Source organism: Anopheles bellator, chromosome 2 (assembly GCF_943735745.2).
Source record: "Anopheles bellator chromosome 2, idAnoBellAS_SP24_06.2, whole genome shotgun sequence".
Lineage (NCBI taxonomy): Eukaryota > Metazoa > Arthropoda > Insecta > Diptera > Culicidae > Anopheles > Anopheles bellator.
Window position 1 is genome coordinate 71058995 of NC_071286.1, and position 26336 is coordinate 71085330.

The following is a 26336-nucleotide window of genomic DNA, read 5'->3' on the forward strand; positions in this document are numbered from 1 at the left end:
AAGTTTTCTTAGTTCTTCTACATCTATGTCCTCATTCTCATTCCGTGCACTCCATGCAATACATCTACGACTACATTTGTTCCGATTTTCGAAAGGGTCCAAAAAGATCTCTTTGGGAATAGCATTCAACACATTCTCCGTTGCGGTTCCGATCTCAACTATCGACTCTAAAAGGGGGTCCACGGATCGGTCTCTTGAGTTTAGCCAGGATTCGTGCCATTTTTGGCCCCCGGTAGTATTTAAATTCGGATCGCGTCGTGCAAAAGCTTATCACACCAAACGTCGCTATCGGAATGGGTTGCATGGGCCCCAAAACTTCGCAAATATCGCATCTCCAGTTTCGCCAGAAACCACTTCTTCTCCATTTTCGGCCACTCGGCACGGAACGGCAGAAGAATGATTATTCGGGGCGCGACCAGAAGGCGATCCAATTTCGCCCAACGATAACAGCTAAAGGTCACCAGACGGCCATTTCGGTGCAACCGGGTGTCCCGTTTTAATCGGAGTTATTTGTTTTATTTTTAACGACACCGAACACGCCTTCCAGGCAGGACCGACCGGCAGCGGACTTGACTCCCCCGGGCTCCCGGACTTCTGGATGGCCCCGTGGAGATGATGAAACAGGGGTGGCCGTAATCAATCACGACGACGACACCGGCGGCGGCGGCGGGACATCCCGGGCTACCGAAGGGGTTCGTGTTTGAATTTTACCGCCATTAATCCATCATCGGTCTGGATCGGATTGTGGCCTCCTCCTCGTGGCCTAGAATGGGCGGAACGGAATCTTGCGCAAATGATGAAGTAACAGCGCCTGGAGAGGTGACCTATGACCACTCACTTAAGAACGCGGACCGCTCGCTTTCCAATCGATGCACGAGACGCTGGCCATAAATATAGCACTCGGAGAGAGTCACCCAAAAAACGTGTGAAGATTGTGGCATTCCTCGGTCATCGCCGCAGCAGCTGCACATCCTCTTCCAAATGTTTGTGGACCGACCCGTCCGGACACGTCACTTCGCGCAGTGAGCGCCACAGCGCCCTCCGCCGTTTCGGGATTGTTATTTTTAGAAGAAAAGGGAAAGTATGTCCAACATCAGAGCCAGCGAACGGGAAGTGGTCTCTGTCGTGTGTCCATCATCATCGTCGCCCGGGGATCGCTTCCCTTTTTCACCTGGCCTGTGGTCTGCCTCTGTGGCCACACCCGAGACGCGGGTGGAAAGTTTGTTGATTTTCGTGCCCAGGCCAGGGGTTCGCGGTTCTTATCAACCCGCCCGTGGACTGTTTATGGAGCGACCACCCTTTTTATGGAAATCGAGAAGACCGTCAGTGACAGCGCGCTGAGGGGCTGAATCAATAAATCAATCACAGATCCGCGCGGACAAGCCGATAAGAAGGGGACCGACCCGGCCGTCCCGGGATCCTGTTAGAGTGTCCCACCGAGAGAGGTCCCAGGAAGCCCTGCATGTGCACCGAAGCGCAACCACGGGACGCGCTTCAAGTCGGAGTCGGTCGGTCGGTAATTTGCCGTTCCAAACTTTGTGTTCCTGTCCGGAGCGAGACCGGAGCTGTGGTTGTTTATGTTGGAAAAGTTGCAGCCCCAAAGTGTGCACCTGGCGCCGCTAGCCAGGCCACTTCAGATCTCGTTTCCTCGAGTGTTTAGGGTCCCTGGCGTTTTTTTTAGGAGCCGAGCCCCCTGAGCTGTGGTGATGAGCCGACGGAAAAACGAACCACCCGCCTATTTTCCGCCTCGACGGCGGCCGCAACGCTCGAGTGCGCTCAAGTTCAGGTTTTATGTAAGGCTGCCCGTGCCGTGTGACGTCGTAAACTGGTAGACGTGCTGGTACTGGTTGTTGCAGTTGGCCAAAGCAGTAGCGCTCAGTGGCCGTGAGTGTGTTTTACCATTTTATGGCCCCCTGCAACATCTCTCAAACTCTCCGGAACACACCACAAACAGGCCCAGGAGCGGGCCCAGGGCTCCTCCAGAATGCCTGGCACGCTCGAAACCGATGCAGAAATTCGCACCGGGGCCAATGTTGCAACGCTGCCGCCCGGGGCGCGCCTGGTAAAGATTTAAACGAAGCCAAGCGCAATAAATAAGCAAAGCACGACGCGGACGACGGGGGCTTTCTATGTAGGATGAATCGCCAATCGACGCGCACGGGGACTCTGACTGCTGCGGCCAGTCCGCCTTCTCCGTGTCTGGGGACTCCAGAATGACGACTCGCAAAAGCGAGACGAGCGACGATGATTAACGACAAGTAAGAAGGAAGCACGCTTCGGTGGCCACGACGACGGCAGGCCAGGCCAGGAGGCCAGCCAAGCCAAGAAGAAGGAACCACGACTCACAATTCCGTATCCGTGTGCCGCTCAGGGCCAGGGCATCATCTCGGGTGCCGCCTCGTCGCCCCCTTCGAGGTGGAGTCGACCTGACATAACTTAATTACGACTTTGGTCGCCTTCTTGCGACATGGCCAGGTAGAGGCCCGCCCCGCGGGCATCTTGGCTGCTCCGAAGACAATGCAGAATTATGATTCCCGTACGAAGCATGAGGGTCTCTCTGCACCGCCGAGTCGGTTGTTGGCTTCTATTGTGTTTTTTTGTATATGTTTGATAAATTGTTCTGCCGCATATCATCCCGGGCCATCCCGGGCCGCCCTAGCGACCACGAAGATTTTGATCTAGGCTCGTAAATTTTCCACCCTATCCATCCGGAGCCTGCAAGGGGCCCACATGCAAATGTCGGTCGTTATGCTCTGTCTAAGCTTCTCGATGAAACAGCCTGGCCCCGACGGGCCCTTTCATTAGTCCCCCACCGACGGGGCGCCGGTCTGTGTGGGAGTGAGCCTCCCTGACGCCGCCACCGCCGGGTCCGGGATTTATTTTTATGCGCCGTAAATCTGGAACCGCGCGGCACGGTGTGTCCTGTTTTACCGGAGCTTTTTGCCTGCATCGGATGCACCACCCGATTCGTTTAGGGAAATGGAAAACAAATTGCCCGTCGGTCGACCTCAATTCGGTTCAATTCAGGCCAGGCCCCCAAGTGGTTGTGGGTACATCGATCTAATCGCTCATAGAACGGCCTCCGGAGCCGGAGCCGTGGTGGGCGAACCTCCTGGCTCGTCGACCCTATCTCGGCATCGCGCTCTCGGAGAGGCCATCGCGTGGGTTTGAGCGGAATGAATATTGATTCCATAACTCTGCGCCGCGCGTGTTGAAGAATGAATCCACCATCCTGCCCTGATCTTCCATCCTGCACCCCGGTCACGTACCCGCGGAAGCGGACCTTCGCCGTGGTGCCAAGGTTCGTGATTTTTTGCGTGTGGAACTGATAGAACCCGAGACACCGGAAAATGTGTGTGCAAAACCGGCCAGCCGGCAGACAGGATAACACGTCGCAGGTAGCCCAGGATCCTTCCATACTCCGGCCTCCGGCCGCTCAATCCCACGCCCCGGACCGGAAGTCGACAATAACGGAACCCACTTCAAACGACCGGCCCGGGACTGGGGAAATTAATTTCTCGTGTACACCGCCGGCCGGCGGAAGTGCCAAGTGGCAAGTGCGGCAAAGTGGCCCGCCGGGCAGGACGTGCCGAGGGATGAATATGTATGAAAAAGGAGACGAAACACGAAACGGATCCTTCCTTCCTTCCGGCAGCAGCAGCAGCGCCCTGGTAGTTAGGCCTCGACAATGGATGGGAATTGAAGGGACGAAACCGACCGGGGGTAGGGCGGCTCGGCACATTAATCACACATTTTCTCTCTCCTCTCTTCGACCGAAATCGGTGGTGTGGCCGCGGGCGCAGGATATTCCATTTGTTCCGCTCCCGTTCGCTGAAGGTGGATTTTAAAAAGCTGCTAAAACCGCGCCGCTTATGTAGTGTGGAGGCGAAGCGTCATTACATTATCGCTTCGGTCGCTCGATGTGCAGCCGGCCAACCGTGAAGCGTCTGAAAAAACCCCACCATCGAATGGTGAGGCAGCTGACGGCGAAGACTTCCGGTCGGTTGGCAGCCAGCCGGCCAGGCTTTATTTATCAAAAGTTCGACCGATTCGACCGTAGGCTGAATGGCTTTAGTATCAACTAGTTGGGAAGATGCGATCTCGAGGCTGTTCGGAGAAGGTTTGGCGAAGGTCGTTGTCTCGAGAACTGACTCAAGAACTTGGCTCTTACTTGGCATTCGCTCGCTGTCAAATAGGCGCTTAGTATCCCGGGTCTTTTAGTTCACTTGTCGCCACCTGATTAGGTTATGCGGTATCTGTTGTCTGAGTTGAATGTCTTTTTGAATGTCTAGTCTAGCCAATCGTCCTCAAGTCTTGACCCACTATACAATCTTGATCGACCCTTCTGTATCTAGTTTTGGGTTCCTTCTCTGTTTTGTATTTAGTACTTAAAATTAAGTGCCAACTAGGTCTTGACACCATTGGAACACTACCCCAGTTCGGCCGTAAAGCGCTCCTAGACCTCAGCCATAAGGACCTCAGCCATAAGGATAAGTTGTTTTGATGTATTATAGTAATAGAAACTGTAATTACTGTAATGTTAAAAACGGTAATCCCCGCGAAAACTCCCCGCGAATCATCTCGATGTCTTCTTGGATTAGTCCTTACAAGTTGCCGCCGAGACTTGACCAAGGACATAAGAAACTGCATGATGAAAGGGCTATCCTTGCTCGGTTCCTTGAGAAAGACAAGACACCTGTCAACAATGACCATCTTTTATTAGACCATTGAATAAAGAATAAAGTTTAAAAATGAAGCGAAAAGAAGCCCAAAGTTACTTACATTCTCCCTATCTGGTCCAATTCAATACTTTGACTGAGGTTCTCATTAAAAAGCTCGACTCGAAAGCCGAGCTTCAAATTCTCAATAGGGTCTCCAATCTTAACTGGTCTCAACGGTTAGAACAATGCAGAACCATTGACCGTTTATCGGTCAACCGGATGAAGGTTCCGGGTTTGAGATGGATTTCCCCGAAAGCGGCAGGAACCCCCCCAAAAAAGGCTTGCGGTTATGTGAAGCTAGTTTGTTTACGCCCCACCGTTACCATGGCGACCACAGGGTAGCCACGGTCCGGAAAACTTCGCGGCCTGTGGCCCGGAGAGTGAAAGAAGGGAGGCCTTCTTTCTCGAGGGGAAACCGGGTGGGGAAGTTAAAGAATTTCTTCTGCCAACACCTCGCGCCCTGCGGCAACCGCCTTTGGCCAGCGAAGTGAAACCGTGGCTATTTGCTCCCAGGGACCGAAGCAGTCGGGCTCCGGGTTTCCCACATTCAATTATGATTATGCAGATCGGTCGGTCGGCCCGGGAATTGTGTTCGGGTTGGGCGTTTTCCCACCATGCGCCGGACGGACGGGCGGGCGGACGGGACGGAATCGCAAGAAATGCGCTCCTTCTTCGGGGACGTCTGGCCTTCAACCGGCCAGCCTGGCCCGGTGTGGTGGACACGGTTCAGCGAGTCTCCCCGAGTTTAACTTCTATTTGTTTCCTGCCGAGCGGTTTTTTTTGTCCCTTCTTTGTGTCATGGCTGTGCCTCGGCACTCGATCAGATATGTAGTATGTTTTCGTAATACGCGAGAGCGCGGGGATCGTATCGCGCGCTTGGGTGAGCGGCAACTGGCGGCTATTAATTGTGCTGTGTGGAATCGGAAGTTGGTCCCTTACCCACCCCCCGGGTGCGGACGAGAAAACGGAAAGGAAAGGGCGTTACTGCACGGGCGAGCAGAGAGGACCCTTCGCTAAATAAACTCTCCGAAGGTCCGAGACGAGAACCGGCTTAAGTTTAATCTGCTGCTGCGTGCTTGTTCAGGCTCCTGGCCGGGCCGGGCTGGCCACATAAACACAGAACGGTCAATTTAATGCGAAAACCTGCAATATCACGGTCTAGAAAGCACCCAGACCCCAGTGATAGCCGCCGCTGCCCACCGTCTCCCCGAGGTATGATTTTATAATTACTTCACGGACACGGTCCAGTGGCCACTCGGACATTAAAATTGCCGGTGAAAACTGCGCAGAACAGTGTTCTCTTCTCGCGCGCGGATCCCGCTCCCGTCCGAGTGAGAAGTGACTTTCGTTCGTTGGCCATCCGATGGGCCCCCGGACCCCCCTCGAACGGTCGTCGGCGTTGGATGCACATTTTCACACACCATTTAAAAGTTATCATAACATCCCGTCTGTCCGTCGCTCCGTCGGATTGTTGCGGTGTCGGCACTCCACCGGCAAAAAATGGCCACCATTATTATGCACTTCAGTGCTCCATCACCTTCCCTCCTCGTCGATGGGCCATTCCAACGTTGAGGAAAGTGTATTATTCGAGAAAATACCATCTACCGGACCAATTTACATAAACAATTGTGGACGACGGCGGCGATTGTGAAGGTTCCGGTTGAATAATGGCAAACGGCCCCGAGTCCAGTCCAAAATACACCAAATTCCTTCACATCGGTCAGCAGGCCAGAAGGATCAGGTTTCTGGTGCCGAATCTAGGTTGCCAACAACGCGCCCAATGGAGGTCCTTTGTGTTTTATTGCCCGCCCCCCACACCCGGCACAGGTGAAAAGGCCACCATCGATCATAATAATTGGTCAATGGCGTGCGGTGGCCGCATAATCACCACCCATGGCCATGGCCCCCCTGTTTGCAGAAGGCATCCGCGGATCGTATTTTGTGTTAATGGATTTATTATTACGCTCCCGAAATTCATATTCTAATGTGCCATTTCGCGCCACGGACCCCCCCTCGTGGCTGAATAATTCATTCCTGGCTGGGAATAATGTGCGGAAATCACGAGTGTTGTTCCGAGGGCCACCGGCCTCTCCTTCGTTTGATTGAAGATTAAAGAAAGTGGTACCCGCCGTAAGTGTCGGGGTGGTTAATTCACTTTATCCGCGGACCCGGTGGGCACTTCCGGTACGATCGATGGACCACCTCACATAAAAACTCGAAATGACCCGCCAGTAAACGAGCCTGCCGGGACTGGACTGGTGGAAGCCCTTCTAACGCTGGTCGGTCCGGGCAACAGAACCGTGATTAGTCACACGAGAGTCCCGTCGGTCGGGCCGCGAATTACGTAAACCATAATTCCCGTACCCGTCGCCGACCCCGGTCTGTCTTTTATCCGCCGTGTTTGTTCAGAGTGCGCGCTCTTTGGGACGTGACTTGCGAGGGATTTGTTCCCAGTATCGAGTTGCTGCAGTCGCCGTGGCCGTGTAGAATGGTAGCCGCTCGTTAACGGACACAACACGGCCGCCGAGGAATGCGCTTTTTCGCGGCAGAGTCTGTCACAGTATTTTACGCCGCCGAGAAACGTTTCCCGGGGCCGGGACTTTCCCGTGCTGCCATGGAGTGCAAATTGGATCCAATTTCTTCGCGCACTTGCCACCTTCTGGATGTAATTAAGGCGCGTTCTGCCGATTCGAGGCAGCCCAACCGATCGTGTGATCGCGGGGATTAGCATACCAAAAATGGTCCGAGGCACGCCTGTCGATTACTCAATCGTAGGTTGCCTAGAAGCGCGCTAATTGGAAGGCCGGAGATTGGCCGGTTCTCGGCCGTTCCGCAACGGGGTCACACCGTTGCTACCAATATTTACTACGTGGTTGTTGTTTACTGCATTATGGGCAAATTATTAATCGACAGCATGTGTGCGTTCTCTTTGTCGTTCCCCAGAGTACCCGCGGTGCTGGCGCTGAGGATCGGATCGCGAATCCGCACGCAAACAGCGCGGCCACGAACGAGTCGACAAACAACCTGTCGGTACAAATCCCTGCCCCGTCGCAGATGGGAGGCGGTGGCAACACGCGGTCACTGCTGCGCCACTCGAACAGCATGTCGTCGAATCCGCACACCACGTCCAGCTCGACGCCGGCCTCGCCGCACCTGCTGTCGAACAGCTCCAGTGGCCACCTCCATCATGGCGGCGGCAGCAACGGAAGCAGCCTGCACCAACAGCCGCACCAACAGCAGCAGCAGCACGCCCAGTACCAGTCGCAGTCGTCGGTCAGCTCGCAGTCCTCGTCGATCATATCGGCCGTTCCGCCGGTGCAGCGGCTGCTGGAGGATGCGCTGGGGCGTCCGGCGCCCCACACGATGATCGTGGTGCCAAACACGGGCGGTTACTGGGTGGACGGAACGGATCACGACGCTTCGTACGAGGTGCCGGCCCACACGACCTGGCGCGTCGGGAAGATCGAATCGGATGACACGGCCAAGTGCTACCGGCGGTTCTTTATCGCCCGCGAACACTCGAGCCTGGTCGGACACGACGACCAACTCGGGCCAGTGCTCCTCTCGATCAAGTCGGAGAACGTGGCCAACACTGATCACATCCGCATCCTGCTGCGATTGCGTACCGGCACGATGCACGAGCTGATTCCGGCCTCCTGCCTCGGCAGCAACCCGTCGCCGATCAAGATGGCCCGGCTGCTGAACGAGCAGATCAACGTGGACAGCTTCATGCCGGTGCTGTGCCCGAAGGCGTCCTCGCTGATCGCCAGCTACGACGAGCACGTGCTGGTGACCAACTTCAAGTTCGGCGTTCTCTACCAGCGCTACGGCCAGACGACGGAGGAGGAACTGTTTTGTAACAGCGACACGACGGCCGCCTTCGACGAGTTCCTCGATCTGCTCGGCCAGCGTATCCGGCTGCGGGACCACAAGGGTTACCGCGGTGGGCTCGACATCCAGAACGGGCACACCGGGGACACGGCGGTTTACGAGGTGTTTAAGGAGCGCGAAATTATGTTCCACGTTTCGACGCTGCTCCCGTATACCGAGGCCGACCCGCAGCAGTTGCAGCGGAAGCGGCACATCGGCAACGACATCGTGGCGATCGTGTTCCAGGAGGAAAACACCCCGTTCTCGCCGGCCATGATCGCGAGCCACTTTCTGCACGCGTTCATCGTCGTGCAGCCGATCGAACCGAACACAGCGAACTGTCGGTACAAGATTTCGGTCACGGCGCGCGACGATGTGCCGTTCTTTGGGCCGACCCTCCCGCAACCGTCCGTCTTCAAGAAGGGCCCGGAGCTGAAGGAGTTCCTGCTGACGAAGCTGATCAACGCGGAGAACGCGTGCTACAAGGCGGACAAGTTTGCGCAGCTCGAGCTGCGCACGCGATCCTCGCTGCTGCAGAACCTGGTGGACGAGCTGAAGGAGAAGACCCGCGACTTCCTCGGAGCGGACGTGCTCGGTGGCGGCGCGCAGCCCACCTCGCCGACGCCGGAAACCCCCAAATCGGAGGGTGGCTTCACCGGGTCCCGGTTCATCGACACGGTCAAGAAAGCGCTCAACGCACGCCTTCGGTCACAAAACTCCGACCCGACCAACAATGGGAGCGGTGGGGCCGCCGGTGCCCTCGAGGGTGCCCACCACCCGTCGAAGCATCACAACTCGATGAAGAAATCCCGGGAAGGGGCTGTCGTATCGGATGCACCCGGCGGAGGAGCCGTCAATGTAAGTGCCCGCCGGTCCCCTTCGCTTAGGGCACGAAATTAACGATCTTTCTTTGCTTGCAGATTGGCCGCTCGCTGTCGAAGAGCAGCACGACCGGATCGCGCAAATCGCCCAACGATTCGGTTGCGTCCTCGCCGGACATCACTTCCCGCTGTTCGCTCAATCCGAACCATGGCGGCGGCGGTGGGGGCAGCGGCAACAACAACAACAACATCGCTCCGAACCACAACAACAACAACTCGAACCTGATCGGCAAAACCCACCACCATTCGGGGGGCAACAACGGGGCAAATGGTGCCGGAAACGTGAATGGTGGGGCTCCCGGCAGCAACAACAACAACAACAACAATGGTCCCGTGGCCATGTCCGAAACCAGTGACGATTCCAGCCTCAACAGCGTCGATCTCGATCCGATGGGTGAGTGTCCGCGCTGCGCTCGATCCGGTTTCTAAGCCCTGCTAACTTTCCATCCTTTCGGCCTTTCGTTTTCTGATTTCGTTTTTTGCGTTTGTGAATTTATGATTTAAAGTTTTTCTCCCCACGGTAGATGCGGGCGCAACGTACATCGACAGCGACACGGGCCTGGAGTCGATGTCGTCGGCCGATGCCACGACCAAGGCATGCTCCCTGTGTCTGGATGGGACGGGCTCCGCCAACGGCGGTGGCAGTGTGGTGAGCGTCAGCATCAGCGGGGCCAGTGTCACGATCGATGGTGGTGGACGCGAGCTGCGCAACAGTGCCAGCTCCGGAACGGGCTCGACGGCCAGTGCCGGTGGTGGTGTCGGGGGAATGGTCGCCGGGGGGCTGCTCCCACAGGAAACGGTGCAGCAGGTCGAGGGCATGAAGCAAGAGATAACTCGCTTGAAATGTGATAAACTGGATCTCCTTCGGCAGAATGTGGTAGGTAGTGGGAGAAGAATCGGAACCACGAACCGCGCGGATTGCTAATGCGGAGCACCTCTCGTTACAGACCTGCCAACGTGACATCAAGCGTCTACGGGAACGTGAACTATCGCTACAGGGCGACCTGGCTGCCGCCGGGAAAGAGATCCTTCGATTACGCGACCTGCTGAAGGAGTGCATGCCGGCCGCCGTCGCCGAGCCAATGTAAACCAGTTCCAGTATCGATCACGGGCCCACTAGGAGCCCAAGGAGCCCTTCTTATGAGACTCATCGTCCGTCGCTCTTCGCTTTGGGCCACCACCGTTCGCTGGGCCAACTGGTAGTGCGCATCGAGTTAGAGTTGTTGCCGAGAGCCGGGAGAAAGAGCCGTTGGCACACCAAATTGCAGGCCACCCTTCTTCGGGGGGGGGTCGGTCACTTGTCTATTTATTTCAACTTACTTTTACCAAACGAGTTTTTAAAAAAGATCTAAACCTATTGTGAGCTCGGCACACAACGATGCGAAGCCGGTGCCGGAAGAAGCAACCGATGAGGAGGGATAACAAGTATTTACCTACGGCACTGTAAAGGATATAAAGTGAGGATGAGGATGATGATCTGTCTGTCCGTCGGTATCCGTAAGTCTGCAAGACGGTACGCTCTATGTTGGTGTAAGTGTCAATTACCATTTAGAATCGCTAGTTTTCAAAGGGCCAGAGGGCCTTACGGGCCGCCGGCCCGGAACCACACATACAGAACACACAAACACGCACGAAACGAAGCGATGTCTGCTAAAGAGAAACCAAATAATCAAAGAATATTAGTAAACGCTAAGGATCCCAAACACGAGGCAGACGGTGGTATCGGAGTTAAGCAAACAAGAAATCGATTCTAAAGAAACGATCCGCTGGCGACCTATGTTCTATGTGCAATACTGCAACTGCAACTGCAAAACGTAGACAGTAGAGTAGAGTGTGGCGGCCAGAGGACTGTGCACCGAGCAGGCTCTCTTCGAAACGGGTGCGTTCTAGAACTGAGGCTGCGCAGTGTAGTGTAGATTAAGGGGCTACGAGGAACTAGAGGGTCCGCTATCTCAGAATGGGCCACTTTCCGAACCACCAGCCCCCGCCCGGTCTACTTATATTCTCCCGAAATCATCCGTTGATCTTGTTTTGTTTTTGTGCTAGGGTTAGATGGTAAGGTTAGAGTGGTGGCAGCACGGCAGCGGCCCCAATTGGCCAGATGATGTATTTCGCAGGGATAAACCAGCCGACTTTTGGCCGACTCTACAACGTGTTTTGACCACAACTTTCGTGCAAAATTAATCCTTTTCGTGAGTATACACCACACCGTGCACACCTCAACTGCCTTCTGATAGTATTTTTATCCAATTTGTAAGCTAAGAAGCGAGGCAAGCAAAGATCGATCGTACGATCGGGTGATCGTAGAGACCCTTTCAGTAACCACTTCCGCCTCCCAACACACAGACCACTCCACTCCCCGCAACCATTAACGATCGGACCGCTGAGGCCGAGGCCGGCACCAATTGGGTCGGACAAAGAGTAAAGCTAAATCGATACCAAAGTTAACAACATTCCCAAAAGATACAAACGTAACTAGGCTCTGCAGAAACCCGTCGATGATGGAGGCCCCCCCTGGCCCCCAATCCGATGTGGTTTGGCAGGCTAGCAAACAAACAACGGCCAGCGTAGGGCCACCGGCGGTCTGTGTCCGGGGTGGTGGCCCTTCTTGCGTGTAGAGCTTAATAATGTGACTCAACTCGATCTCGTCGTACCTTCCGCTCGGAACGCGCCTTCTAATGTGAGCGTTGCGTTTATGTATATGACAGTGTGTGTTTCGTGTGTCTGTGAGTAGTAGACGACCGTCTGTGGCCAGCCCCAGCCCTCCCCCTCCAGGGGGCAGCAGATCAAGTATTCAATAGTTCAGCTTCAGCATCAGTATTCGTACCGCGAAAGGACGGGACTCACTGACTCACTTCTCCAGTACCTTCAAATTGAACGAACGATCGATCGCTTATCAGTGTTTACAAAAAATATAACCCTCTCCGGTGTGGGCCACAGTCCCCCGGGGGCAACAAAAGCGGGGGCCCACTGACTGTCCAATGTATGAATGTTTCGTAGATTTTACCTGTGTTTCGCCTCTCAGTAGCATAATCGATGTTGTCCTCTGCAACATTAGAAACCAAAAGGGAGAGAGAGAGGAAATAGGCACTTTGGCGCACAAACACAAATTGATGAAGGATCGTGCGGAACTCACGGATCGAGCGAAGGAAGGCGCGCGTTGTAGAGAGTCGCAGCAGGAAACGGGCTGTTGGTTTGTTTGTTGGACAATGTACACTGAAATCCCACACACACCGGCTAATGTACCAATCCGAGATCGGAAGATACCTAAAGAGAGTATACCTATATTTCTTCGGAACGCATGCACATAACCGAGACTGGAGACTGGGAGCGGTTAGAGTGTGTGCAGAAGAAGGCGATAAGAAAGTACTGTAAAAGTAGAACACACAGGAACTACAAAACACACACAAACACAAGCGTAAACTTACGGCAAAATTAGTAGAGTATATATTTTAAATATATCTTTCAAAGCAAATAACGAAGAGTTTTGATTGCCTCTTTTGATGACGATTCTCGGGGGGTTCGTTTCTTGGGGCGCGCAGAAAATCGAACGAATGAACGAGTATAAAAATATGCGTATCGAAATACGCGCATAAAATGCACAACAGTTTTATTGTTTCCAACTCCTAAAAATAATGGCGTATTGATGGTACTATTTACGCTCAATTTTCATTATTTCCCGCTTAACACCGGAATCACAGCGCCACACGGTTTCATAGCGAAACCGTCCATCCGTGTCGATTTGCTTCTCGAACAGGCGAATACCGCCGCCAACGCCAAAGTAGTACGTTTTGGCCGCCAGATACCTAGAACGAGGAAAGGGGTTTCAACGGCAGTCAAAAGGATGGTTGATCCGTTTTCAGCCAATCTTACACTATTCCACCGGGCGACAGTTTGCGATCGAAAAGATCGAGCAGCTTGCCATAGTTTTCTGTGTTGTAGATCGTCTCCGATGTGAGTATGAGATCGTACGTGGTTTCGTACCGTTCCGTAAAGCTAGCCCAATCGCCGGAGAAAAATCTAACTACCGTGGTGTCCGATTTACAACTATCCTCGTCCGATCGATCGTTCAGCGCATAGTTTACCATCGTCGTTTTCGTGAGGACATCTTTGTTCTGAAATAGAAATCCATTATCACCGATCCGAAAACGGTTCACCGTGCAAGTCTTACGTAGTCCTGAAAGTGCACTTCGCTCGCGCCCAACAGTTTCGCTTCGATGCCGAGAATTCCAGCGCCACAGCCGAGATCGAGCACCGTTTTTGCCACGAACTGTGCCTTCAGTTCGGAGGAATCGGCCAAAAACGTTCCCAGATCGAATGTGCATTCCCACACCTTCAATCCGCCTTCGTACCGGTTGGGGACCAGATCGGAATGATCCGCCTCGGCGGTCACAATCTCTTCGCTAAACGTTTTTTCCATCAGTAGCGCGAGATGATTCAGGTACTCGATTGTACATTCCTCCGAAAGTTTAAAACAATTGACCGTTTCTGGATTGATTGTCTCTGGTAAACTCGTGGCCATGTGGAGTTCTTCGCAGTCGTTGGCCGGCACACGTGCCACACCATTTTGATCCGCTTCCTGTCCGCGTGTGCCGCCGATCAACGTTTTAGTTTCTTCATCTGAAATGAGTCATCCCTTACTTGTTTGTTCGACAATCATTCGTCGGCTTACCTTTCGGTAGTGCTTCCTCCTCCAGCTCCAGTTGGAAACCAAATTTAAACATATTTTACAATAAATCTTTGTCGCCGTTACTTGAAACCCAGCTGAACGATGTAAACAACAAACATTTCAGCGTTGAACAAATATTTTGAGACTACACGAAGCGCAAATAAACTTTCTGGCATTTCAGATAAATGCCAAACTGTGCGCTTCTGTCAAAAACGTTTATGGTCGGCAGAACGCAAAACCGACCGGAAACAAACGCTTTGCAACTGCTATTGCAACAAAAAATCGAAAAAACAGAAAAACATATTTACAAATCAATTTTTTTTCTCTTTTATTTATGTTTTCTCGGACCAAAAACACGAATGTAAACACGTTGGACATTTCGTTTTTATAGTTTAGCTGTCACATTAATTTTACGCTAGTTCTTACGCATCGTGTGGCTCATGCTTATGGGAAATAGTTTCATTAATTTATTAATGATTTAAATTAATGGAAAAATGATTAATTGTTTCGCTACATAACATTGTTTTGTCTTTTCTTTGTCTTTTAGTTTGGAGTTTGGACTGGGGCAAATAAACATTTGTGAGAACTGTCAGATGGACCACAACATCGAAAAACAAAAACAAATTCGAACCAAAGGACTACGAAATTCGAATTCAAAGGACACTTTGGATTCGAACCGAAGGACTAGGAACCGGCCGAGGACATATTGATGCTGCTCGACGCGCTGGAGGACATCGACAACCACTGCAGTGAGATTGGCCCGGACAGTGGAGTTATCATCACGACACTCCGCCAAGCTGTGTCCCTGGCATCCAGTGCCGCAGCCGTACAGCTGCTTTCGATTCGATATCAACCTGGCGGCGCGATAAAGGCGCGGAAATGCCTGCCTCGTGCGTAATACTGGATTGCAATCTAAAATACACACATACACAGGAGGTGTCGTTTCACAAGTAAGTCCTTGCCGGCTACCATTCCGCCCCAACCATTCAATTTCGGTTCCCTCCGTAGGTTTCCGTTCAAAAATCCCGAGCTGCTGAAGCAGTGGATCGCATTTACCGGGCGCGACGCAAGCTGGTACCCGACTCAATGGAGCACCATTTGCAGTCGGCACTTTCAGGCCACCGATTTCAGGGAGTGTCCGTACCGGAAAATGCTCTGCATCAATGCGGTTCCACTGATACGGGACGGCAGTGGGTTAAGGGAAACCGATATCGGCACCTCCGTGTACGAGATAAGCACCACGGAAGAGATACTACAGCGGCACGATGGCTGCTATCAGCCGGAGGAGCTGGATTTCTCCGGACAGAACGAGTTTCAGTGCCCACCCGGGATCCGGTTAATAGAGGCAATCGACGAAGAGCTGCAAGAAGATGACTTAGCGGAGATCACTTGCCGAGTGTGTGGCGTAGTGTATAGCCGTGCGGCCGACAAGCTGCTGTCCGATCTAAGCCAATCCGCCGGCGTTATAGGCAAATATCTACCCTTCGTGAATCTGGATCTACCGAACCTTCCGCGGAAGATTTGTGGTGAATGCTTGAAGATGGTGAATGGATTTTCGACATTTTGCGACAACATATTGCGAGCACAAACGGACCTGGAGCATCGCTTTCTATACGATGGGTCCGTCGTTGCCGAGCCATCTCCGGCCTCTGCTTCGATCCGAAGCGCTCCGGATGCCGCCAGTAAACCGATGAAAATAAAACAGGAACCCATCAATTTCATCAAGGAGGAGAAGATCGAGGGTGCCAATAGTGGACACCTGCGGAAGGAGAAGGAATTAGCGGCACCGGAAGCAAACCCGACCGCAAGCGGCATGTTTTTCAAACCGTTCCAAACCTTTGCCAACGACAAAAATCGCATCATTCTCTTCGGTAACGCCAGCGGTAAGGATCGGTCGAGCGATACGCAGCGGGATTCGTCGAAAAACTGCGAAATCCTCGAGATAGTGAACCTCTACCCACCGATCGTGGACATTACCAGTGCCACGATCACGGAGATGCAACCGTACGAGAACTCGCTGCAGCCGCCACTGCTGCCGGCCACTGCGACCGGAGCACCGATGATGGGTGGCAGACTGAAGGTGGAGAACACGGCCGATGTTGAGGCGGACCTGGATGAGTACTATCAGCCCGATCTGCCCGATACGCTGCACCTGATCAATACACTCGAGGAACACAGTTATACGAAACTTCCGATTCAGGCGGACGATAAGGATGAAATTTTTAACGATCTTAAAACCGGCAACCCGCATCAAGCGGACGGTACTCGGGTCACTCGGGAGGTGAAGTGCATCGAAGACAACGAACCTTCCGGTGTCGGTTGGTTATGCGGTGACTGCGGCCAAGCGTTTCGCATGCACCGTGAAATGCTGTGCCACCGAATGCTGACGTGTCCCGTGCGTCGAAAGGTCGGTGGATCGGTGGCTGCCCAGTGCTGTCGGTGGTGCAAGCGAAAGTTTGCCTCGGCACACAGGCTTCGAGTGCACAGGATGGCAGCACTGTGTCCGAAGCGACCACAGAGACGGAAACTGTTCGACCTGAAAGCGATCCTCGCACGGGACAAAGCTCCACCGGCGCCAGCAGTGATCCCACCGGCCATCGCCAGTACCGACAACGCTTCCGTACCTCTCGGTGGCGACGGTCCGGTAGAGGACACACGCTACCCTTGCTCGATGTGTGATAGAACGTACGTATCGCTGTCGAACATGCGCCGCCACATGGCCACGCATCGGCCCATGGCCCAGTGGAACCACAAGTGTGGTATTTGCTTGAAAATCTTCGACAAACTGCTCGATCTCAAGAAACACCTGCACATCTCGTTGTGTGGTAATCAAACCATCAATCCGCGCGAGGATTCGCCCACCGACCCGGCGGTTGGCGACTCGGCAACGGTGGGAAACGTAGAGTCGTCGCAGGCGCAGATCGATCGGCTGCTGTACGTGTGCTCCACCTGCAACAAGCACTACCGATCGTACAACAGCCTCAGGGTGCACGAGTCCGTGCACACCGGCATCAAGGCGTACATCTGCGAGAAGTGCGGCAGGCGGTTCAGTGGCCAAATGAATCTCTTGCAGCACCGGCTAACGCACTCCGAGATCCGCCAGTACCACTGCGAGCTGTGCCCGAAGGTGTTCAAGCGGAAAGGTGGTCTCAGCCAGCACGTGCGGAGCGTCCACCTGCAAATTCGCCCTTTCCAGTGCGAAACGTGTGGTCACCATTATGCGCTCAAAGCCGACATGGCACGGTGTCGACATTCCAAGCTGAAAGATGCCGTCAACTATTAGGCAATGCTATAATATAATGCTTCGGTTCCGGTGATCTTAAATCGGTTCAATTTTATTTAGCTCTTTCGCAATATCCGTCACAATTCTTTTGCAGGGCAGTGTGCCAAGATCCTCTCGTAAAATTCGCAGCAAACATCTCGGCGAAATGGCCAATGGTGGACGGTTGTTCGCATACACTTTCAGCTCCAGGAGGAAGAATTTTTTTTGCAAATTTCGTACAGTTTATCTTGAAGACTCGCCACTTTGGAAATAAGTTCTTAATATTTCCCAGCTTTCTCAAAGCCCGTACCATTTCGCCAATTTCGCCAAAGTGTTAACTGAATTTTTACAATGAAGTTTTTAAGAATGAAATTTCACAGTCAATCGGTAGTTCCTAAAAGAACTTCATACTGAGTTTAAGTTTTTTAAGTTGAACCGATTTGTATGCTTACCTTTGGAATATCTCCGCGAACCTTCATCTTGCTAACCCAAAAGGACCATAAAATGGTCAAACGTAACATACGTTAGCACCCAGCCACCAAAAGAGTGATAAAAGATGTTATTACGAATTCGCATTCGATCCAGCACATCCGCAGATTCAGGGACATCATTATAATGTGAATAAAAAGGACTTTTTAAACATGTTTAACTTGCTTATAATAATTGTATTTGTTAGTATCGTCTACAGAATAACAGTTTATTACCATCTAAAACACATTCAAAGTAGGTTTGCTCACCCTGCTCCCTTTCAGCCGCCCCTTGCTGGCCCCGTTAAATCCGCGTCTGTTTTCCATGTCAATTCCACAAATCCTGCGTATCAAAAATATATCTGTCCATCTGAGTTCGGTACACACAACTTCCTTCGGGTCATGCGCGGTGCGTCCTTGCTACTTGCAACTACACATGGAATTTTGGGGGTAAATACTTCTAATCTGTCTCTGATTGACTAGGGTCAGGGACCAAGAACTGTCTTCTCTTTGCCTCCTTCCTTGCTCCAGGAATTACTGGGGACGAACGGGGATCAAGTTCCGGTTTTCCTTGACGCCTGCACCGTCTCCCTTCCCTCGGTACGCCTTAACACATCGTTCGGACGGCCACGGTGAGGTTACCAACCTGTTTGTTTGCGAGTGCAGTTGGTGATGAAGAGTAAGCAATAGAACCCGTGCGGTTTTGCGATTACACATAGAGCCGCGCGCGCGCGCGTAACTTATTAGTAAAGCTCGAGAAACATGACACTGTGACTGTGGTCACTGGTTACGCACTATTGTTACACCAGTTACAAGCGCGTACATTAAACTTAAACCACAAACCCTGTGCTGTTCCGGAAGGCCGAACCAACACCTTCCTTGAAGCAAAACCTGAGCCCCATATAATCGATTGCCGGGGCTGCGTCTCTGAGTGTGGCGCACAAAAGATGCTCGCGCCTCAAACATTACGGACTGAGCTTGGCGACTGACTGTTACAGAACTTATGAATACACCGCGCGATTTCCTTCGCTGTGGTCTCTGCGAATAAACTTGCGAAGATGCGAAACAAGCGGACGTTAGCTTTACTGAAAGACGGCCGCCCGCTGCTGGAACTGTTGCCGCCGCAGGACACGCTCCTCCTCGAGGCGGCGCCGTTCTTCCTGCTCCTGCCGGATCTCGTCGTGAAACTTGTTCGTCCGCAGCTGCTGCTCGATCTTGGCCTCGAAAAAGTTCTTCGCCCCACCGACGCCCACCTCGTCCACGTTGATCTCCGTCAGGCGGGCCAGCTGCCCCAAGCCGGACTCGGAAATCAGCTCACCGGCACGTGCTTTCCTGCAGGGGAAAAGGAAACAAGGAGTCAGACAGGAAGGAACTTGATTGAGTGAATTCATGTCCTGCTTACCTGTAGATGAGCAAAAATTCACGGAACGAAATCTTGCCATCCGCGTCCTCGTCCACCTCGGCGATCATGCCCTTCAGGCCCAGGTGCGTCTGGGGAGCGCCCAGCTTTTCCATCATAATTTTCAACTCGGCCAGATCCAGGTACCCGTCGTTGCCTACGTCGTACCTAGACGAAACAGAAGAAGTATCGTGGTGAAATTATTTGAACGTTACCCAACCGGGAAAGTCCGTTGGTCTGGACGATGCGGCAGCTCACGCCGTGCCTCACACTTGGGTGGAATACTAATTTCGGTACAATGAAGTCACCGGAGCCACGGCAATGAATGTGACGGAATGCTGAAAGCCTCCCGCCGCATCGGCCACATATGCTTAGAATTCCTTTACGCACCCGCACCGAGCCACTGTGTTTGTTTGCGTTTGTTGTTCGCGTAGCGCGTTGTTTGTTTCCTGTTGCATTTGGCGAAAACAGTAACATCCCTCTCGGTGGCCGAAAAGCAAACACGCGTGCGCCATGTTCCGCGCCCCATCATCATCATGAATGGAGTTTTTTTGGTACATTTCGAGTCATAAAAGTGGACGTCCCGAAAACGTGCAGGAACGGGGTGCTCCGTGACCGCGAATGACTAATCAGCAGGCGCGTCTTGCGCGGTGGGAAAAATGCGCCACTCGCGCCAAGGTATTTGTCACCGACTGGTTCCAGTACTACTGCGCGTGATCCGAACTAACTTGAATCCACACCACCATCATCTTTGGAAAGATCGTAAATGATCGCGGCGAGTGAGCTCAGTTTGCTGCCACTGACCAAGAACCTGTTTTGCGATCGTTTCGAATTGAGATAATCAGCGCCGGGCCAGAGCGTTCTGTAAACGGCCTCGCGTCCCCCCCAATCAAATCAAGCTGATTGCTTTTGGGGAATGGGCCAATGAAAGTCGTTTCTGACAACGGCACCGCTCGCTATGGTCCGCTTTGATTGACCAGCGAATGCAGCGACGGAACTTTGCTTCACCAAGTTCGCGGGGTGGTGGACTTCCGGTCTCTGACCGTGAAACTGCATGGCGTAAAAGTTCACGGTTCAGCGCGGTGGCCCTTTCCCCCCAGGTCTTTGTTGTCATGAGGACACTAACGGCAGAAGGGCCACAAACATGAGTTACTGATGGTCACATCGAAGTGGAGTCCATTTCGACAGTTTCTCCTGGTCTACTCTCGTCAGCATTAGGAATCGACAGAGCTGACTCAGGGTTAATTACCTTCGTAGGGCCCTTATCGATAGCGACGAGAGACAGCTCGGAGCCCGTGCGTTACGTTCCCTCGAAAAGCACTCAACGACCGAAATCGAGTCACACTACTAAATGGGGGCCTGAGAATTGATTTTCCGGTGATCGTCGGATCCATTCCGGAGCTCGTGATGATCGTGTGAAATACCTTCTTTCGCTCGCCGCCCGTGTGTGATGGGGCCACGATTCCATTTCGCGACCACGATTAGTCGTGGTTGAAATTGGTTTTTGGAGACCGGAAGACCGCGTGATCGATCACACGGATCCCGGACTGGCTTTCACGTTGCGCTACGCAAATTTTTACGCAACGTACGCATCGCCTGAACCATGACATTACGATGCCATCCATCGCCCCGACTAATCGATCGCATCGATCGAATGTCTACCGTTTAGCGCGCGCACCACAGCCAACCGAAATGGGCCGTTGGTTGGTCTGTTTCATAATTATGCTGCCCTGAGGGGAGGGCCCCGAAGAAACGCATAGCGATCGTTGACCGGTCGCATAAGGAAGGGAGCACACGGAGTTCACTCACAAATGGGCGGGCGATTGAATAATGGTGTCCCCGCCGCCGCAGATGGTCCGGGGCTAAACCGGAAAGGCCGACCGCGACAAGGAATTGCAACAAACGACCGGACCGACCGACGATTGTCTTCGAGGCAGGCGGCCGCGCATGCAGGAAGAGAAACCCAAAGGAAAGGGCGCTGGGCACATGTGGCACTCTCGAATATGCATATCTAATCATCGTGCCCCGGTCCCCCGGGGAGGGGCTAGTATTTCTCTTCTTTCGCTGCGCCACGATCGCTCATAAACCACCACGATCATTATTCTGTGTGTCCGCCCCGTCCCGTTGCGTTCCGTCGGAGCGCGCCAATTTCGGAACGAAAGGAAAAACCTCGCTCCCGGAAGAACCGGATCAGTTCCACCCGCAACAACACCCGGTTTGTTATACAATTTGCCACTCGCATGCAGGCGGGGCCACGTTGACGAGTTGGAGATTGACTGGCCGCGCGATGGACGAGGGTGACACGCAGCCGGCAACCGGTTCGCGGAATCGCACCCTCTCCCCATTCGGGTGTGTGCGGTTTCGTGTGATCATCGGTGGCGAGGGGGATTGGGGTGTCCACGGAAGTGTCGCAGGGGTCTCAAATGATGGACTTGTTATGGCACACAGAGAATGCCATTAGGAAAACCGCCCCACGTCCCGGTAGTCGGTGATCAGCATCATCAGGGCACTGTTCCGTGTTTAAGGATGTAATAGATCAGCGTGCCCAGTGCGGATTGCGAATTGGGTTCCGGCTGGGTCCCGGCCGAGTGACTCACGATCTGCTGCGGTAGCCAGCATATTGTCGCAATTACGATCGTTGTTTAATTTTATGATTTTATCACACTCTGCACCATAAAAGAAGGGCGCGAACCCCGGGGCTCTGGCGTTGCTGATGATAGGGCGCGTTTCTTTTGCCCCCTTTACAGCACAGGCGGCCGGGTCAGACGTATGATTCAACGACGTACGGAGAGCCTCAGCTGTAAGTTCAGTTTCATTTGCTTTAATAATAAACGCCGGCCGTTTACCAGCGAGGTTGATTTGCATGCTCTAGAGTGCGCCTTGTAACACGCGAGAAAAGGTCGCTCGATGGCAAGGCAAACAAGGCCGATGATTCATCCGGTTCGGTGTCCGCCACGGTGTTTACTCGAACACACAGCGAGGAGCTGTTTGTGGTTATTAACAGGTTGGCAGCAGTTCGTCAGGATCGGCACAAGCCGCTCATCAGCATCAGCAATATGGGAGTTCTTTAATCCACTTTCCCTCTCGAAATGGTCAAAAATTAGTTATCGTTGGTTCGGCATACGGGCGACCCCATTAGGGCAGGGTAGTTAACGGTAGCGATCATCGTGGGCACCCAATCATCAACGCCCCATTAGTGCCAGGAAGCGCAGTGGCCCCAACAGCCGCGTGTAATTAATTGTTCATCCTTCCATCTTCTACGTGATTCGAGAAGCGAGACGAGTGACTACTCGGGTTAACCTCCGTTGGTCCGTGCCCCGTCCAGATATTCATCTCCGAGCTTCTCGTTTCATTAGTTGACCTCTCGAAAGGAAGTTTCTCTTTCCACCCACCGCGAGCGTAGAAAGTGTCCAAGGGTCACACGGGGGGGGGTGTAGGTTTCAGTGCTCCGACCACAGAAATCGATAGTCAAAGCGCCTTGCTGCGACCCACTTTAAATGTGTCCACCGTCTGGTCTTCACGTGGTTGTGCAATTGTGAACCTCCCGACCCGGGGGGCCCACGTGGGGACTGCAATTCAATTACGGTAGTCTGGCTGGCTGGCTGGCAGGTTTTTGATCGGTGCACTCCAAAGGTTTCTGGTGCCCTCCCCCGAAAGTCCAACGACTCCGCGGTTTGTTTTCCGGCTCTGGGTGGACCAGGACCGTATGAAACTCTATTAAAAAAGGTCAATTGATACGATCTTCAACCGTGGCTCTGGGGCAAAAAATCACGGCCAGGGTGTAGCACCTTCGCAAAGTTCCTTGTCCAGTGCACGACGACGTAACGCGTCAACAGCTGCCCGGCATAACTGGCCAATTGCAATGCGCAATCGACTCGCACAAACAGTTCCTACACGGGGAGTCGTTAGTTAATCGATTGCGTATGGAACACACTCGACTCGTTGATACGCATGAAGAATCGTTGGCCAAAAGCGGCTCAAGTACGTGAGATGGCCCGCACCGACATACTTGAGGCGATCGTACGTGCAACCGTCGTGGGGTGTGATGCAATCCAAAAAGCGCAGTGTGGCCAACATAGAACCATTCTTCGGGTTGGGCCGTGCGGCTCTATGTTGGTCAACGGGTCGTTCTGGGCCAGCTGGCACACGCTCCACAGAAGGGCAACAGCCTCAAATCTCGAACCTCGCGCCCGAATCGGTGCGTGAAGTTCTTGTCTGACTGAGGCGGGCCAAGTGTACAGCATTTGTACAAATACTCGCCTCGCGTCGTCACTCGTCGGATCTACAAGGACGAAGTGGGCATTCCGGCGTAAAACAAGCGTCACCTTATCGTCTTGTGACCGTCGTTATCTTCCTGTGGACACCTAAAATAAACACAACGCGTCAATGATAGTGTCTTCGGAGACAACGATCTGCGCTCGCTGAACTCTGAAGTTGGCTCCACCACAAAAAAACGAAGGTGACAATGGTTCCGACCGCTGGTGTGGTCCCACGCTGGCGACGCAGCATTGGTCCATATTTATAGGCCGCGATGCAACGGTGGTGCAGCCAGGGTAAATACCGGAGCGCGGCGTAAGACGTGTTTGCTCGCGATCTGCTGCGATCGCTCCAGCAGCGCCAAGTGCATTTAAGAGACATTAACCGTCGCGTTGGTCACCACCTGCGTTGGTAAACAGTTGGCCACGCTGCGTTGATGATGAAACGCGGCCCGCCCGGGCAACGCCGCTTTCGGTTTCGGTTCCGTTTCGTAATCCGTAAGCCAGGCCGACCATCAGAACGAATGGATGACCTCCACACCGCCAACCGGCCACCAGAACTGTGAGTACTTTGCTTCGACCCAACAGCGGACGGTTTACCATAAATGGAATTGGAATTGTCACCGCGAGCTTGGGAGGGGGTCAGATTTCACCGGAACCATCGATCAGCGCGTTGAGTGTGGCCGCGAACGGGCGTGAATGACTAATTATCATTTGAACGCCAACCGTCAAGCCGTCAAGCGTATCACCTGTGCTTCCTGCTGCTAAGGAGCGTTTGTGCTCAATTCGGTTCCTTCAGAGCGCGATCAACATGGCGTGCGATCGTGACCTTCGTCGGACTAAGAATTTGGATTTTGGAACGCGTTTGATCTGATAGTGGGTAATTAAGAGAAGCGCGTGGCTTCATCTCGCGATTGACAAATGGAAGGATTGGCACATTGGTGTCATCGCGGGCTCCTCATCGCCGTGAATCTCCCGTGTGGGGCGTTCAGTTTTCGCATGCTATTCACGCGCAGCGGATCGATGGAAACGGATTCTGCGAGCGGATCGATGGAAACAATCGAACGCGTTGTTGTTGTTGTTGTGGTGGAACCACGTGAGGGGGCTTTGAACTGAGGAGGTAGCGGATCGACGACGCGCCTCGAGCATAATCACGTTGATCATGATGAAAGGTTCGTGGCCGTCTCTCTCTCTCTCTCTGTTTCGCCTGTGAATAAATTGTTTTTCACTCGGCGAAGGCGAATCGAAAACAAACTCCAACAATAATCGCGTCCTTCGGGTCGACAAAGGCGCCGGATGCGCGTGTGATACGCATCCGCTGCCGGAGCTCGGGCTTCGATTTTCGTTCTACTAAATCCGTAAGAAGACGAAAAGGAAAAGGAACATAATGGCCGTTCGGCTGAAAGTGCATTACCACCAGAGCACGTGACGCTCGTCGGTCGGTCGGTCGGTCGGAATGTCCTGCGGGCGGGATGCAGGACAGGCAACACACCGAATGCACAAGCTCGCCACCAACTGGCCATGAACCCGGTGCCCTATCTATCGCTCTCCCGTTCTGGGTGCGTGTCTTCTTTTCTCTCCCAATCCATCCTGAACCTGCACCGATTCTCGGCGGTTTCTCTCACTCTTCCTCTTACTCACTTGCTGAAGGTGGCCTGATAGTCCTTGATTTCCTTCCGCGAGAACTCGTGGAATTCGGTGTAGATGTTGACCACTTTGAACGTGGGCTTCACGGACTGTCCGTTGTCCAGTGCGTCGTTGATCTGCTGGCGCCGGTTCAGGATGGAGGACAGTTCCGCATCTGCGGCCGACATTTTTGCTGTACGTTTGAGAGTCCTCTGGCGTTTTTGCGCACCAACAACGCACCGCCGCAAACGAATTGTTAACTGGAAGCGTTCGATAGGCAATCGATAGGCCAAGTGAGAACCAAGGACAGGTGCCGCTCACGGTCGCTCTATTTATTCGATTTTCGGCTTTTAATTCGTCACAAACACGCAAGCACGGGAGACCGGAATGCCTATATCTACACAATCACAAAACGGAAAACAATGGCGCGCCGGAGGAGAGCTGGAGAGAGACTGAAATAAAACTGAACAACAAGCGTCGAGAGAGCGGCCGGTTTGAATTCAAACCGCCGCACTATGGGGAAAAGCTGGTCATAAACCGATTTGGAAAAGTAAGAAAATGTTTCCGAATATAGATACGTGAAGTACCATGAGAAAAAAATATTCATTTTTGGTGGATAAATATTTATAAATTAGTTGATCTTTTCACACTAAAATATTCAGTATCATGGTGTATCAAAAGTTTGTATGAGTTTAAATAATGACGTCTAGGACCAATAATATTAATAGAATACAATATGTTGTTGTCTTCAACGCGTGTATTACACATTAAGTATTGAAAAAAAGTCAAAAAATAAGTTCGTAGATTCATCCTCAAAAGTAATATGTCCTTGTGTTTCAAAAATAACCCATAGTGCAACGGTTATCGAACGAATGAGAGAGATGGCGAACGAAAGCAAGAGCAAGAAAATAAGAGAGCAAGAAACTTCGGTTTACAGTGGAGGTCGTAGTATTAAGCGCAGTTTGTTGTGGTGTAACAATTTAATATTAATATTCGTCAACGGTCAGGCAAAGTAGCGTTCCAGTTAGACCTAATGGGGGATGAAATCGCCCTTCCCACGGAATTTATGGCCTTTTGTAAGGACGACCGACAATCCTGCGCTTCGTTGGCCCCTCGTCAAGGTCACCCGAAGATGTGGGCTATCTAGGACGCATGTCCTCGCGAGTCGGCGGCCACATCACTCAT

General features: G+C 52.8%; 4 protein-coding genes across 4 annotated transcripts in view; 2 read left to right on the top strand and 2 right to left on the bottom strand.

The window, feature by feature from the left end:
• The window catches only part of LOC131206917 (rap1 GTPase-activating protein 1), a 94744-nt gene extending 83897 nt beyond the window's left edge, over positions 1–10847 (top strand). The window contains exons 4-7 of the mRNA XM_058199516.1: positions 7665–9449; positions 9512–9866; positions 9979–10349; positions 10420–10847. Coding sequence (XP_058055499.1) covers positions 7665–9449; positions 9512–9866; positions 9979–10349; positions 10420–10560 — 2652 coding nt within the window. The 3' untranslated portion in view covers positions 10561–10847. The remainder of the gene's footprint in view (positions 1–7664; positions 9450–9511; positions 9867–9978; positions 10350–10419) is intronic.
• A 2204-nt stretch (positions 10848–13051) lies between these two features.
• On the bottom strand, positions 13052–14350 carry LOC131210565 (histidine protein methyltransferase 1 homolog). The gene is made up of 4 exons (XM_058203831.1): positions 14145–14350; positions 13644–14092; positions 13346–13587; positions 13052–13278 (listed from the first exon to the last, which is right to left on the bottom strand). The coding sequence occupies exons 1-4, from the start codon at positions 14194–14196 to the stop codon at positions 13125–13127; spliced, it is 897 nt and encodes a 298-aa protein (XP_058059814.1). The 5' UTR covers positions 14197–14350; the 3' UTR covers positions 13052–13124.
• Positions 14351–14810: 460 nt separating this feature from the next.
• Positions 14811–17674, top strand: LOC131207971 (uncharacterized). Its single transcript, XM_058200608.1, has 2 exons — positions 14811–15091; positions 15150–17674. The coding sequence occupies exons 1-2, from the start codon at positions 15021–15023 to the stop codon at positions 17422–17424; spliced, it is 2346 nt and encodes a 781-aa protein (XP_058056591.1). The 5' UTR covers positions 14811–15020; the 3' UTR covers positions 17425–17674.
• A 379-nt stretch (positions 17675–18053) lies between these two features.
• On the bottom strand, positions 18054–25550 carry LOC131209125 (EF-hand domain-containing protein D2 homolog). Its single transcript, XM_058202115.1, has 3 exons — positions 25167–25550; positions 19273–19437; positions 18054–19202 (listed from the first exon to the last, which is right to left on the bottom strand). Exons 1-3 carry the CDS (start codon positions 25337–25339, stop codon positions 18953–18955), a joined length of 588 nt encoding a protein of 195 aa, XP_058058098.1. The 5' UTR covers positions 25340–25550; the 3' UTR covers positions 18054–18952.
• Positions 25551–26336: the final 786 nt, after the last annotated feature.